The sequence below is a fragment of the Oryctolagus cuniculus genome, chromosome X (genome assembly GCF_964237555.1).
Source record: "Oryctolagus cuniculus chromosome X, mOryCun1.1, whole genome shotgun sequence".
NCBI classification, from domain to species: Eukaryota; Metazoa; Chordata; class Mammalia; order Lagomorpha; family Leporidae; genus Oryctolagus; species Oryctolagus cuniculus.
Window position 1 is genome coordinate 34009597 of NC_091453.1, and position 15298 is coordinate 34024894.

General features: G+C 54.5%; 2 protein-coding genes across 2 annotated transcripts; one reads left to right on the forward strand and one right to left on the reverse strand.

Annotated features, from left to right (window-relative positions):
- The first annotated feature begins 9011 nt into the window (after positions 1-9011).
- Positions 9012-9638, forward strand: ERAS (ES cell expressed Ras). The gene is given in 4 exon segments (XM_008272640.2): positions 9012-9198; positions 9201-9367; positions 9370-9454; positions 9457-9638. Coding segments are annotated over 4 exon segments (621 nt in total).
- A 1465-nt stretch (positions 9639-11103) lies between these two features.
- Positions 11104-14577, reverse strand: PCSK1N (proprotein convertase subtilisin/kexin type 1 inhibitor). The gene is made up of 3 exons (XM_008272592.4): positions 14357-14577; positions 11770-12242; positions 11104-11464 (listed from the first exon to the last, which is right to left on the reverse strand). Exons 1-3 carry the CDS (start codon positions 14468-14470, stop codon positions 11269-11271), a joined length of 783 nt encoding a protein of 260 aa, XP_008270814.1. The 5' UTR covers positions 14471-14577; the 3' UTR covers positions 11104-11268.
- Between the last annotated feature and the right edge of the window lie 721 nt (positions 14578-15298).

Sequence of the window (15298 nt, forward strand, 5' to 3'; positions counted from 1 at the left end):
GCCTCTGTACCTACATGGGAGACCTAGAAGAAGTTCCTGGCTCTTGGCTTCAGCCTGGCCCAGCCCCAGACGTTATGGCCATTTGGGGAGTGAACCAGCAGATAGAAGATCTCTTTCTCTCTGTAACTGCCTTTCAAATAAATAAATAAATCTTTTAAAAAATATTCATGCAAATGCATATTATGGGGGCAGGAGTTTGGCACAGCAGTTAAGATGCTGCTCTGGATGCCCACATTCCATATCTGTGTGCCTGGGTTTAGATCCCAGCTCTGCTTCTAATTTTAGCTTCCTGATAATAAGCACACTGGGAGAGAGCAGATGATGACTCAAGTATTTGGATCCCTACCACCCATGTGAGAGAACAAGATTGAGTTCCAGGTTCCTGACCGCTGACTGGGCATTTGGGGAGTGAATCAGTAGATGAAAGACTGTCTCTCTGCTTTTCTGCTTTTGAAGTAAAAATTTTTTTTAAAGATTATTTATTTGAAAGGCAGAGTTACATAGAGGCAGAGAGAGAGAGACAGAGAAATCTTCCATCTGCTAGTTCACTCCCCAAATGGCTGCAATGGCCAGAGCTGCGTCTATCCGAAGGCCAAGAGCCAGGAGCTTTTTCCGGGTCTCCCATGTAGGTGCAAGGGTTCAAGGACTTGGGCCATCTTCTACTGCTTTCCCAGGCACATTATCAGGGAGCTGGATCGGAAGTGGAGCATCCAGGACTCAAACTGGTGCCCATATGTGATTCTGGCATTGCAGGCGGCAGCTTTACCTCCACAGCACTGGCCCCAGTAAAAATATTTTTAAGATGCATATTGTGAGCAAACTATACATGGATTTCAATTTTTTTTTTCACCAAAATGAGCTTTTACTTCTATGTTGAACTTTTTAAAGTACCCTCATGCAGGCCTCACAGTCAATCCTAGCCATGCCCTAGACTGAGAAGACAAGGTATCAAGAAGTATCCTAATCAGGCCTGTTTCCATATGTCTCTTTGGCCTGATTGCAGGGGAGGGTGGAGGGGTCCAAGCTTAACTTGGTTGTGGTAGTCCTGGATGGCATCCTGGGGTAAGGTGTGCCTACCACTAACCAGAGGTGGGAGATGGGAAGACAATTTTGGAATTTCATTTCCCCTACATAATGAGAATTGCTCTGGCAGCTCAAGAGGGTAAATAAGGGCTGAGGGTTCAGGGACTTTTCAGTATGGCCACCTTATCTCAAAATGACCACTTGAGAGCCCTGCCCAATCAAGAAGAGGAGGAACAAATGTAGAAAGGCAAGAGGGCTTCAGCCAGCCCCAATTTAAGAATGTCCTCCTCCATCAACCCCCCCTTACATCTCACTCACCAGAACTATCATGTCACCAGAGCTGCAAAGGAGTCTGGGAAATGTTTAACTGGACAGTCAACCACCCCAAATTAGGTTCTTTCTGCTGTGACTGAATAACCCTTACCCTGTGTCGCTCCCCGTCTTCATGGGGGAACGACACAGAACCCTGCCTAGGCTTCATATCCGAGTCACGGCACCATTATGTCGCTCCCCCTCTTCGTGGAGGAGCGACACAGGACCCTGCGCTGTTCTTTCGTCTGCTCGGCCCTCCCCGGGTTTGCTGCTGGTTCTTCCCGGGTTGGCTACTATCCCTTCCACCTCCGTGGAAGGGCAGTTCCCCCTGGCCGCTTTCCCCACTTCCGCAGGGGAGCGGCACACCGCCGGCCGGCTTTCTGGGGGCTGCACAGGTGTTCCTTCAGCTAGATGTTCCCCATAGATGTTCCTGGTGCATGCCGTCTCTCTCCTCCTTTATAGTCCTCCTCCGCCAATCCCAACTCGGCTGCCCACACGCCGAGTACGCTGCTCTCCTCCAATCAGGAGCAAGTCCTACAGTTTATTGGTTGAACTGGAGGCAGCTGTGTGGAAGCTGTTTTCTCCTCTCCCAGCGCCATATTGTGGGAGAGCAGATGCATAGAATAAGTCTTAATTCCAGTAACTTAGTCTAGTCCGAGTTGCTCCCCACAGATCCCCCTTTCTTTTTATTTTTTGGCGTTGATACGCGCCTGTCTTCGGTGCCCCGCAGCACACACTCTGCTCTGCTTGCTAGAGTTGCCACAGGTTCTTACAAGTCCTATCAATCAGGCAAACCGAATCCGGGTTCTCTCTTTGCCATGTTGTGAGGAGGTTTTTAGGCGCTGATGCGTGCCTGAGTTTGGTGCCCCGCAGCGCATGCTCTGCTCTGCCTGCAGGTGCTTACAAGCCCTATTAGGCAAACCGAATCCAAGCCTTCTCATTGCCATATTGTGGGGAGGCTTATTGGTGTTGATTCGTGCCTATCTTCGGTGACCTGCAGCTCATACTCTGGTCGAGCTGCTTGCTGGTGCTTACCGCCTTAATCAGGCAGACCGAATCCAAGCCTTCTAATTGCTGTATTGTGGGGAGGCCTTACTGATGTTAATTCGTGCCTGTCTTCGGTGACCTGCGGCGCATAAGCTGCTAGCCGCCCAGGTGCTCATCGCCTCACTTAATCAGGCAGACCGAATCCAAGCTTTCTCATTGCAGTGTTGTAGGGAGGCCTTCTATTTCTCTATTTCTCTATCTCCGGGCATTCCTATTTCTCCCATTTTACTTCTGTCTGCCAACATTCCCATTTCTCTCACTCCACTTCCAAACTTCTGTTTCTCTTATCCCCGCGGTTTCCCGGCGCCCGCCCGAGGCTGCTTCTCGGCACCTCGCCCCGCGGCAGCTTCACGGCTCTGCGCGGCTTCCCGGCGCCTCGCCCCGCCGGCGCCCGCCCCGCGGCGGCTTCCCGGCTTTGCGCCGCTTCAGCCCGCGCTTCTCTCATCTATTCACGCCCCGTGCTCTCTCTGCACGCAGCGGCTTCCGCGAATGTTTCCGCCACCACCGGCATTCAGTCCAAGTTCCCCGGACTAACCTGGCGAATTTCAACCTGGCGGCCCACGTCTCTGCCTCTGGTTCCAGATCTTCGCCTCTTGCTCCCCGGGGTGACTTGAAGAATTCCAAGGTGGCTTAAGTCTTCGCCTCGGCCTGCACTCGCGGCTTCATCCTCCCTAACATTTTTCTCTACCCGGTGTGTTTCCTTAAGTTTTCTTCCAACAATATTCCTCTCATTTCTCCTGGCTTCTCCCCACAGTCCGTATCCAAGTCCAAGCCTCCTCCAGGTTTCACTTTCGCTTTCAATCTCCTAGCTTCCCCGCCATAGTCCGCATCCGAGTCTATGAAAGCTTTCACTTTCGCTTTCAATCCTAACTTCTTTCCCACAGTCCGTATCCAAGTCTATGCCTAGGCTTTCAATAGCTTCTTCCGGCACCTTTCTCGTCTGGCTTTCCCCTAGGCTCTTCGCTAGTCTCTCTCTCCGGTATTTTCCTGCTTCTTGCCGTTTCTTCCCTCCTAGGTTTCCTATCCGTCCTAGGTTTCCTATCCGAGTCACGGCACCATTATGTCGCTCCCCGTCTTCATGGGGGAACGACACAGAACCCTGCCTAGGCTTCATATCCGAGTCACGGCACCATTATGTCGCTCCCCCTCTTCGTGGAGGAGCGACACAGGACCCTGCGCTGTTCTTTCGTCTGCTCGGCCCTCCCCGGGTTTGCTGCTGGTTCTTCCCGGGTTGGCTACTATCCCTTCCACCTCCGTGGAAGGGCAGTTCCCCCTGGCCGCTTTCCCCACTTCCGCAGGGGAGCGGCACACCGCCGGCCGGCTTTCTGGGGGCTGCACAGGTGTTCCTTCAGCTAGATGTTCCCCATAGATGTTCCTGGTGCATGCCGTCTCTCTCCTCCTTTATAGTCCTCCTCCGCCAATCCCAACTCGGCTGCCCACACGCCGAGTACGCTGCTCTCCTCCAATCAGGAGCAAGTCCTACAGTTTATTGGTTGAACTGGAGGCAGCTGTGTGGAAGCTGTTTTCTCCTCTCCCAGCGCCATATTGTGGGAGAGCAGATGCATAGAATAAGTCTTAATTCCAGTAACTTAGTCTAGTCCGAGTTGCTCCCCACACCCTGCAACTATTTCCCTCCAGGAACAGACTCCATGCCTTCCTGAGCTAGCAGAAAGCCCAGGTGAGGTGGCATGGGTTTCACAGCCTCAAAGAGCCTCTCACAAAATGGTTCCCAAAGCCTGACTTTCCAGGCCAAAAACTGACACTCCCTGCACACAAGAGACAAGCACCAAATTACATCCACAATGAGGGCAGGGAAGGAAGGCCAAGGAGAGGCATGTGGGGACACAGTGGGCACAGGGAGGGGCGGGGGGGGGCACCCGTGGTGGGACAGGGGCCAGCAGGTGTGCAGGGCCATGACCCCACACTCCCAGCGGGCAGTGTGTGGCAGCTGCGCATGGCCACTCCCCAACCCCATTCCTGGTGGGGTTGAGAGCAGCTCTGCCCACCTCCCCCACCCCACCCCACCCCGCTGCAGACCTTGTCCCAGCTCTCCTGCCTCTCCCAGGACACAGGTGAGCAGGCCCCTTGGCCCCAACTCAGCTTTGTCAGTCTGGGGCATGAGTCTGGAGGAATCCCATTCACAACGCGCCTCCCTTTCTCCTGAGCGAGCCCCTTCCTGGCCCAGGCTGACGGGCCCTGGCTCGCCCATGGTGTGGAGAGTAGAGTCACCTCTCGCCTGGGGCTGGGTGGAGAAGCGAGAATGGGCCCACCCTGCGCCCTGCCTGTGGAAGTTGTGCGGGCTGAGAGTTTTAGGGTCACCCCTCGCCACCTTGAGCTTCCTCCTTCAGTGACTTTCTAGAGGAAAACGTGGCCCCGTGAGGCCAGCCTACCAGTCCCCTCAGGGTCCTGTCAGGGCTCATGGGAGGTGGCAGCAGAAAGTTGGAATTCAAAGGCACAGCGTGTTTCCCAACATCCTTGGGGCACCCAGCTATTTGGGGTGTCCCACCCTTGCCCACTATCTCTCCCTGGCCCTGTAGCCCTGCAGTGAGCACCCCTCAGTTCACCTTTTCCTGTCGGATCTGTGAAACCATACCACCCGGGTAGGCTGCTCAAAGTGGCGGTCCGCGGGGTCTCCGGGGGCCCTAGGGTGCTGGCAACCACGGGCTCTCACCACAGTAAGTGGCTCTGTGTTGCTTGAGCCACAGGCTGAGTCCTCTGTCCTGTGGTATGGACGACCTTGGGCCAGTCCCTGTCACCTCACCGCTCCCAGCCTGGCTGTCCCTCATCAATAAAGCAGGCAGGGACAGTCGCCTCGGCCTCCGTCCCTTCTGCCCCGGGTGTTGCTGGGAGTAGGTGAGTGCGGGGAACCTCAGGATCACCTGGAGCATCCTGGGCTCTTCTGGGCAAGGGGGATAAACTACTCACTGCCATGGGGTCACTGTCATAGTCACCACCACCTAGGTCTGGAGGGAGGAGCCTGTCTCTCACCTCTCTAGATTTCCAGCTGCTCAGTCCCCAGGCTTAGGAGGCAGCCTTGACCTCTGCTTTTTAAGCGCTAAAGAAAGCCTATAGGTTCCACCTTCAGAATATACCAGAATCCCACCTCTCTTTTCCAGGGGGCACTGTCACCACACAGTGGCCTCCTCGATGCTGCACCTCGCCCCCCACCACAGTCTGACCTCTAAGCTGGGTCTCCTCCCTTTTTCTGTCCCTAAGTGTTAGAGACATTGAAGGCCTCATCCTGTCCCCCTCCCCTTCCTAGGCAAGCATATCCAATGACCATTTCTGTGGGTGATCGTGTGCCTAGCTGGGGGATTGCCAGCCTAGGCCATGCAGGAGGGTAGGAGGGCGTGGTACACCATCGCCTCCTGGCATGGCCTGAGTGCTGACAGGCGGCAAGAGCCCCAGGCACATCCCTCCCCCACCTTGAAGGGTCTTGTAATTGCCAATCAGGTAAACAACTCCCAGGTGTGGCCCTGGCCCATTAGGACCACCTGGAAATCTACCGTGGCCTACATGACCTTCAAGCTGATAGGAGAAGCATAGCGGTGCCAATGTCGGCTCTAACCTATGGAATTGGTGTTGTCCGGAATTAGCTAGCCCCTTCTGCCTGCCCTTTAAAAGGTGCACTTGATCGTTAATAAAGCGGACATGTTCACCAAAACTTGTCTCTGGTGTTTCTTGTCAAAGAACGCCATCGCCTCACCACTCCACCAGTGCGTGGGCCTCTCAGGACGAGCCAAGCTTGCACATTTCCAGGGTCCCTCTGGGCTGAGGATGCCACAGCTGGATCTCCAGCTGGGACCTTGTCTCCAACCCCCGACTTACAGATCTCAAATTCAACAGGACTTCTCCAGGCTCACCTCGACGCCACCATCTGTCCCCTTCTGTGCCACTTCTGCCACAGTCTCCAGACAGAGTTGTGGTAACAGCCATTATGGTGCACTTTTCATGGCCACCCTCTGACCCAGTCGACATGGAGGTGTTTTCAATGGAATTCTATTATTAATAGCCAAGCCTAAATTGAAGCAACCCTGCTGTGTGCCTAACCTCTTCTAACATGCAGAGATAATTTCCTTGGCTTTTCATTTATTTTCTTTCTCACTGCAAGAATTTAATCATCACTGCTCAATTTTTAAGATTTATTTATTTATTTGAAAGGCAGAGTGGTGGGGTGGGGGTGGGGCGACAGACAGAACAAGAGGTGAGAGCAAGAGAGAGAAATCTTTTTGCTGGTTCACTCCCCGCAATGACCTCAACAGTCAAGGCTGCCAGGTTGAAGCCAGAACCTAGAACTCATTTGTGGGTGGTGTAAGGCCACACAAAACACACCAAACACCGGAGTAAGGGAAAGGGTTTATTGGAGAAAATCCAGCAGACTGGAGGGAAGGGTGAAGAAGGAGAAAAGAGAGAGAGAGAGAGAGAGAGAGAGAGAGAGAGAGAGAGCGCAACCGAGCAAGGGAGTGAGCCAAGTGTCAGGAACACTTCCTTTTAAAACTTTGCTGAGGGCGGCCAGGGAAGTAGAAGCAGCAAATCCTATTAGGGTGGGGGTGGAGCTTGACACCGGTGTTGGGCCATGTGGCCACCTGGCTTCCAGCAATGCCGGTGGGGGCTAGAGCCTAGGATGGTGTCAGGGTGTAGATCGCACCATAGGTAAGACTGAGCCATTTTACTAACAGGTGACAGGGACCCAAGTACTTGGACCATCTCCCACTGCTTTCCAAGGATGCATTAGCAGGAAGCGGGATGGGAAGCATTCGTGCCCAGACTCCGCCAGGCACCCGGATATGGGATATTGGTGTCACAAGCAGCGACTGAACCTGCTACGTCACATCACCATCCCCACTTGTGTGTTTGACTCACTGCCATATCACAATGCCTGGCATGCAGGAAGATTCTTACCTTAGTGAGTGAGGATTAAATTCTAATAAAAATGCATAGCACTTAACTGAGCACCTTTGGCTGAAATGTATTTTACTTATTTGTTTCTTGTCTGCCTCCAGACAACTATTCAGACTTATAGACAACAATGTGGAATGTAACTTTCACCAGGGCCAGAGTTTGTTGTCTTTTTTTTTTTTTTTTTTTTGCCTGCCTACCTGTCGCTCCCCCTCTTCGTGGAGAACGACACTAAACCCTGCCTAGGCTCATATCCGAGTCACAGCACATTATGTTGCTCCCCTCTTCGTGGAGGAGCGACACAGGACCCTGTGCTGTTCTTTCATCTGCTCGGCCCTCCCCGGGTTTGCTGCTGGTTCTTCCCGGGTTTGGCTACCGACCCTTCCACCTCCGTGGAAGGGTGGTTCCCCCTGCCACTTTCCCCACTTCCGCGGGGGGAGCGGCACACCGCCGGCCGGCTCTCTCGGGGGCTGCTCAGGTGTTCCTTCAGATAGATGTTCCTGGTGCATGGTGTCTCTCTCCTCCTTTATAGTCCTCTTCCACAATCCCAACTCTGCTACCCACACGCTGAGTACGCTGCTCTCCTCCAATCAGGAGCAGGTCCTGCTGTTTATTGGTTGAACTGGAGGCAGCTGTGTAGAAGCTGTTCCTCTCCAGCGCCATATTGTGGGAGAGCAGATGCATAGAATAAGTCTTAATTCCAGTAACAGTCTAGTCTGAGTTGCTCCCCACACCTACCCTTATGTCCTTTCTACATAATAGGTTCTCAAACATACATATGTAGAATAATGAAGACTAAATTCTGATGATAATGGCTAACGGACTACATGATTCAGTTATCTATTTTGGCTGTCGGTCTCTCTGCCTTTAGAACATAAATCCCTGGGGTGAGACTGTTTGGGGCGGTGCTGAGCCAGCTATGGTTCAGTGGTGATCACAAGATCCTGCCCTCCCTCTCGATGGGCAGAGTCTTGTTGGGGGCTGATGAAAATATTCTAAAATTGCATTATGTTGATGGTTGTGTAATCCCGTGAATGTTAAAGTCCGTTGAATGTATACTTTAACTGGGTAAGCGTTATGAGGGTGTAAATTATATCTCAGTACAGCTGTTTTGGGGGCCAGTGTTGTGACACAACTACTTAAGCTGCCTCTTGGGATGCCCACATCCCACACTGGAGCACCTATTCAAATCCCGGATGCTTCACTTCCGATCCAACTTCCTGCTAATGAACCTGGGAGGCAAGTACTTGGGTCCCTGCTGCCCATGTGGGAGACCTCGGAGTTCCTAGCTCCTGACTCTTGTGTGGCCCAGTCATAGTCTCTCTCTCTCTCTCTCTTCTCCCTCTCCCTCCTCCTCCCTCCCTCCCTCTCCCTCCCCCTACCTTTCCCTCTCCCTCTATTCCCTACTTTCTTGTGTGTGTGTGTGTGTGTGTGTGTGTCACTCTGCCTTTCCAGGTAAATAGATTCTTTAACAAAAATAAAAGCTGTTTGAAAAATGCTACCTTCACAGATTTTGTCATAGAGAGAAACAACACAGCACAAGTAATCATACAGCATACCAGAAAGTGGTGAGGACACACTAGGCAGTCAGTAAATGTTGATTCAATGACATCCAGTGGCACCTTGCCCCCAAATGGTCTCCCCTAACTTCTCTCTCCCATTGTCTTTCTTCTCTTCCCACTTGCAGAACCTGCTGTCCACATTTCTCCCCTAAACTGCCTGTTGGGGGCATGGCACTGCCAACAAAGTCTAGCATCTTTGACCTGGGCCAACGTATACGGAGCCTTAGCTCCTAGGAGGGAAGCCACTGGGCTCAGGCACGCTACAGGGGTGTTGGCAAAAAGCTGCCTGAGTACAAGGCAGTGATGGTGGGTGAGAGTGCACTGGCGATCCAGCTAACCCATCAATGCTTTCTGGAAAACCCACCACCCAGGATTCCTACTAGAAGGAGGTGGCCCTGGGCTGGGAGGGATGCTTTCTGAATGCGCCGGACCCAGCAGGGTGGGCCACTCACAGGACCCTGCGTGACCGCTGTATGGCTATTGGTGCTGGTGTGCTGGTTGTCTTTGCTCTCGATGATCCCTCAAGAGCTGCCACTCTTTGGCCCAGCTGCAACAGGTGTGTGCCAGCTGGGATCCTCACCACACCCAGCCCCTCGTTCTTGTGGGCAACAATGTGACCTTGTGACCACTCCTGGAGATGCTCATGCAGCTGCTGCAGCCCTTGCCAAGAGCTGGGGGACCCCCTTGGTGGAGACCTCAGCCAAGACACAGCAAAGTGTGGAAGAGGTCTTTTCCCTGCTCTGGGGCCTGAAGGTCTTGGTCAAGAAAAGCGGACCCTCCCCCAGCTCAGGGTAAAAGACCTTTCTCTCTGTCTCTCTCACTGTCTAACTCTGCCTGTCCAAAAAAAAAAAAAATTTGATTCCCTTAACATGAGACCCTGCCCTGCTTTGAGCAACCAGCTTCGTGGTTCACCGTGAATGTAATGGGGATAGATTGATACTGCTCTTGTTTTCATTTGGGGAGGGGCTTTCTTGATAACATGGGGGTGTCTGCTGTTAAGTGTGTCTTGTCAAGTTGATAGATTTTTTTGTGCAAAATTAAATAAATGGTGTTCTTAGGTTTCAAAGCTGCCAAGTGTTATGTGGGTGAGAGTGAGACCGGGTACAATGTTACTTGAATGATGAGAATTCTTTCATTCAGGAAATTGGGGGAGTGCACTGTGTCTCAGCCCTGCTTAGGGTACAAGGGATGTAGAAACCAACAAGACACTTAAAAGTCCCTGCCTGGGGGCTGGTGCTATGGTGTAGCGGGCAACCTGTGGTGCCGGCATCCCATATGAGCAGCAGTTCGAGTCCTGGTTGCTCCACTTCTGATCCAGCTCCCTGCTGATGGCCTGGGAAAGCAGCAGAAGATGGCTCAAGTCCTTGGGCCCCTGCCTCCCATATAGGAGACCCAGATGCAGTTCCTGGCTCCTGGCTTCAGCCTGGAGCTTTGTGGCCATTTAGGGAGTAGAACAGCAGGAGGGAGATAGCCAGAATCCAGCTGCCACCACAACTGCCAATATCTTCAGGGACTGTGGCAAGGGTATAGCTAGGCCTCTAATAGCATATAACTGACTATGCAGGCATTTAACTAGTACAGCTCAAGCTAACAGATACCAACAAAGTAGATCCTGTGATCCTATTCTACCTTTACAAATTTATTTATTTATTTGAAAGGTGGAGTTATGGAGAGAGAGAAAGAGAGAGAGAGAGAGAGAGAGAGAGAGAGAGAGAGAATGAGAATATCTTCTGGTTCACTCCTCAAATGCTTGCAACAGCAGGGGCTGGGCCAGGCTGAAGTCAAAAGCCAGGAACTCCATCCGGGTCTGCCACATGGGCGATAAGGACAAAAGCCCTTGGGGTCATCCTCCGCTGCTTTCCCAGGTGCGTTAGCAGGAAGCTGGATCCTAAGCAGAGGTGCCTGGACTCCAACTGGCACTCTGTTATAGGATGTGGGTGTTCCTCTTCCCAAGCCTCACAAGCAGCCACCTCTTGACTAACCCCTCGGTCCCCACAAGGACAGACTGGGAGATGCTGGTGCAAGCCCTGAAGGTGGCCCCAAAGCCTCCTGGGTACCCCTGTCTGAACCCCCCCGCCCCCCCACCATGCTGAAGGGGTACTCACAATGGGGGCACAGATTCCAAGTGGGCATAGACTGACCAGGGATATCTTAAATGTTTGGAAACCCAGGGTGGGGGCCCTCTGTTCTCATCTAAGAATGGCCTCCACTAAGCCCAGCCTGTCAGACCCTAGAAACAACCACTCAGACAAACGCAGAGTTGCTTCAGATGGTGTTTATTGTGGGGTCAGGGGGCGGGGATCTGGGGGTTGCGAGGGCAGCCACCGCGGTTGGGCTGGCTAGGGTAATCGGGTGGGGAGCTGGCTGGGTGTAGGGGTGATCGGGGCGCTCCTGGGACCCAGGACACACTGGATGCAGGCGGTACTCAGGGTGGTAGGAGGCGACGCGCTGGGGCCTGGGATGCGGGAGTCTCCAAGCGTTTCACTCGCAGCAGCGCCCCCAGTACGCCTTCAGGGGGCACCTCAGGGCCCAGATCCTGGTCGGCGGCCCGGCGGAGGCGGCGTGGAGCGCTCACAGCCTCAGAGTCCGCGTTTCCGGTGAGGATCCGCCCTAGCAAGTACCTGCAGTGAAGATGTGGTCACTTGTCCCCTCCCGGGCCTGTAACCCCATACTGCCTGGGAACCTGGCCGTCTTCAGCCCCCACCCCACCGCTTTCAGGAGACAGATAGTCCCGCCTCCCATCCTAAAACTATGTCTTCGCCACCTCCCTGTTTCTGCAGAAAGCAGGCACCAGGGTCTCCCTCCCCAGCACCGGGAGTCCACGTTCCGCTCTTTACCTCTACACCCTGGATCCAGGATCTCACTTCCTTCTAGGGCCCCCTCCCTCGTCCTCCCAGAACACAGGCGCCCACCCCATGCCGGTCACCTCAGAAGCTCAGGATCCACGTCAGGCGTCTCGTCGCCGGCGTCCTCCACATCCGGGCCCGTGGGGCCGTCGTCGTAGACTGGGGGCCGGGGTCGGAGCGCCGCCGCGGGCACGGGCGCGGGAACAAGCTGGGCTGCGAGGGCTGCGGGGTCCAGGCGAGCGCGGAGCAGGGCGCGGGCGAGCTGCGCGGCGGGCGCGTCGGGATCATCATCCAGGCCGAGAGCCGGGTCCGAGGAGCGGGGGGCGCCCCAGACGCGCAGCAGCTGCGCCAAGACTCGCGCCTGCTGGTCCTCGGCCTCCTGCGCCTCGGCTCGCGCCCGCTCCTGCCGTTCAGCCTCTAGCAGGTGCGCTAGCGCCCGCGCCAGCTCCTGCACCGCACCTGCCGCCTCTCCTCGGGGCACTGCTCGCCGGAAGCGGCGGGCAGCGCCAGCCTCAGCCATGGACGACGACGCTGCGCTCAGACCGCGGGGCTCCTGTGGGAAGACGAAGTGGGGTTATAGATGAAGTCGGCATCCATCAGGTCAGGGGTCCCTATCCTGGGGATGCCGTAGACCTAAGCATTGCAGATGCCACCGAAGGCACCGTGGCTCCCCGAGTATCCCCCAGACATCTCGAGAGCCACCGGAAACCACCACGTATCTTCAGATATCCTTAAGACCTCCAGAGACACACCTAGACACACACGCGCGCGCGCGCGCACACACACACACAGAATTACTGCCTTAGTGACTGTCGGAAGGGGCCCAGGGGCCGCTGGAGACCGGGTTGGAAATGGAAACTCTCACCTGGCTGGTGGGAATTCAACTAGTAAAATAATTTTGAAGAGCAGTTTGGCAATGTCTAAAAAGAAGCTATGGCCCACTCCTGGGGTGCTACACCCCAGAGTAGCAACTGCACATATGCTAGTAGGCAGGAGTTCGTAAAAGATTACAGCAGCACCGTTTGTAATAGCATAAAAGGGGGGAGGATAGAAAGGCCTGGAAGCAACCCAATGTGCGTCGACATATTAAGAATGGCTGGATGAATCATGCTATAGGATGTAATATTACGCAGCAGTAAAAATGAAATGGATTATAGCCACGCACTTCAATATGGATGGCGCTCACCGCCTAAGGGGAAGAAAAAAAAAAAAAGCAAGTTCCAGAAATCCACTGCGGACTGCCTGATGCTACCAGACACCCTGAGGACTTCGTAGTGACCCCTAGTGACTACCAGGAGCCAGATACCCAGTATAATTCCATTTCCACGGTGCTCCAGAGCAGGAGAAAGGAAACAATAGATTATTTAGAGGTCTATCCATATGTGATAAGGTGCAAAAAAAGTATAGGACCAATAGGCAGAAAGTATAGGATAATGATTATGGGGCAAGGAGGGACTGACCTGGGGGGGAAGGAGGACCCAGGGAATTTTACTGGTTATGCTCTTTTAAGGTGAGTGGTGGATACCCAGGGGAGTTATTTTTTTCATTATTTTGCACATAGTTCATGTATGTTAAATACATTATTATTTAGGTAGGATATTTAAAATTTTTAAAAAGTCCCTATGCTTAATGCTGGAGGAAGAGGCTGTTCCAAGTGTTTTCACTTGGCGCCCGTCACCCCTCAGGCCCCAGAGGGCCCACCCAGTCATGGAAAATCATAGCCTCACACACACTCAAACGGGCTGATGTGGCCTTCAGATGTCACACATGCAACCCACTGCTTCTACATCCACGCGAAAGGAACTGCACGTGCTCACAGCCAGGGCTGTTCACGCAGTTCCAGGCTCCGTGCTACTCAGGTGCAAGGCGACGCACCAGGGCTCTGGACACAATGCAGCACAGAGACATCATGGCTCCCCTCCCCACGATGACACAGCTCCACAAAGAGACAGAGAGGAATGGCCTCGTGAGCACACGCACCAACTTCCAGGCACGCAGTGCAGCCGAACCAACATGAACATGCACACGGAGATGCGAAGACCCCTCCCTCCCGAAGAAAAACGAAATGGTACAGGCACAACCACACGGAAAGACACGCCCATGGACCACACCAGCACACAGGATTCACAAATGCACGCATGGGAACACTGAGAAAAAATCGCGCCCACGGATAAAGTCACACACACAAGCAGCCCCAGTATCACACACACTACACCCTGGGACACAACAACGTCACCTTTGGGGGATGCTTGGAAGCGGTCAAACCAAAAGACACACACTTCCAAGGACAAGACACCCCCCCACCGCTGTCATCACGTCACACACCAACAAAATGACACGCACACACCCTTTCTTAATGCGCCCTGGTGCCATGGACAGCGCCGCGGGTCGCGGGCGGGGCGGGGCCGAGCCTGGCCTGGGATGCGGGAGGGGTGGGCAGGGCGCGGCTGCCCTGCGAAGCCCAGGACAAGGCCACCTATACACGCAGAGACCAAGCTCAGACACAGCCTGAGCGCTGGAGCTTGAGCCGCCCTTTCGAGTCTTTCCGCATGTCCCGGGAGGGAGCTGGCTCCAGCGGGAGTGCGGTCCCTACCCTTGCCCACAGCATCCTGGTCTGCAGCATCCTTTCCCCCACCCCCACATTCCCACGCGAGACTGGGGTCTCACCTTTACCGGCCGCGCGCAGAGTGCACAGGGTGCCCGAAGAAGGCCCAACAGCAGCAGCACCAGAAGGCCGACGCCCCCGGCCCGCGGCCCGCAGAGCAGCGGCGACCCCGCCATGCTGCCCCAGCGAGCCGGGCTCCGGACGGGCGGACTGGCTGGCAAGTGCGCAGCGCTGGAGCCAACGGGCAAGGCTGCGGTGCTTTGCGGCTGCGCACGCCCAGGAGCCGGGCCCCCTCCTGCCCACTCCCTCCCTCCAATCTACGCAGGCGCAGCCTCGGGGCTCTAGCAGCCCCTCCACCTGGCTGGTCTCCATGGAGATGCCCAGGGGCAAGGTGGAGAGCTGGAGCCTGCACTGGCGGTTGTCATGGCAGTCGGAGGGCAGTTGCCGAAGCAACAGACCTTGCTATCGCCTTAGCAGGCAAGCAGAGAAAATTGACTCGGTGGAGTGGTCTGGTTCACCACCTCTCCCTCCTTGAGGAGGAGATGGGCTTGATTTTATTCACAGGTTACAGCATTACTGATTGCCTGCTGAGGGCTAGGCCCTTTAGAGGGAGTTGGATTCTATCCAGGTGATGTGACCACGTTCAGTTCAGTTCTCTATTCTTGGCTGAACTGCGCAAAGACGTTACTAGTAACGGCAACCTCAGAGTGATGTTAAAGGTTTAGCAAGAAGGACATTCAGTAGGAGCTCAGTAAATGCTATTTTGGGAGGAGTGGGGCATTGGGCCTAGCAGGTAACACAGCAGTTAGGACACCTGTGTCGCATATTGGAGTCCCTCGGTTCAAGCTCTGGCTCCTGACTCTCCAGCTTTGGCTGATGCATATCCTGGAAGGCAGGCTCAAGTCCTGGGGCCCCTGCCACCCATGTGGGAGACTGGAATGGTGATCCCAGGTCCTGGCTTCAGCCTGGCCCTGTCCCAGATGTTTCGGGCATTTGGAGAGTTA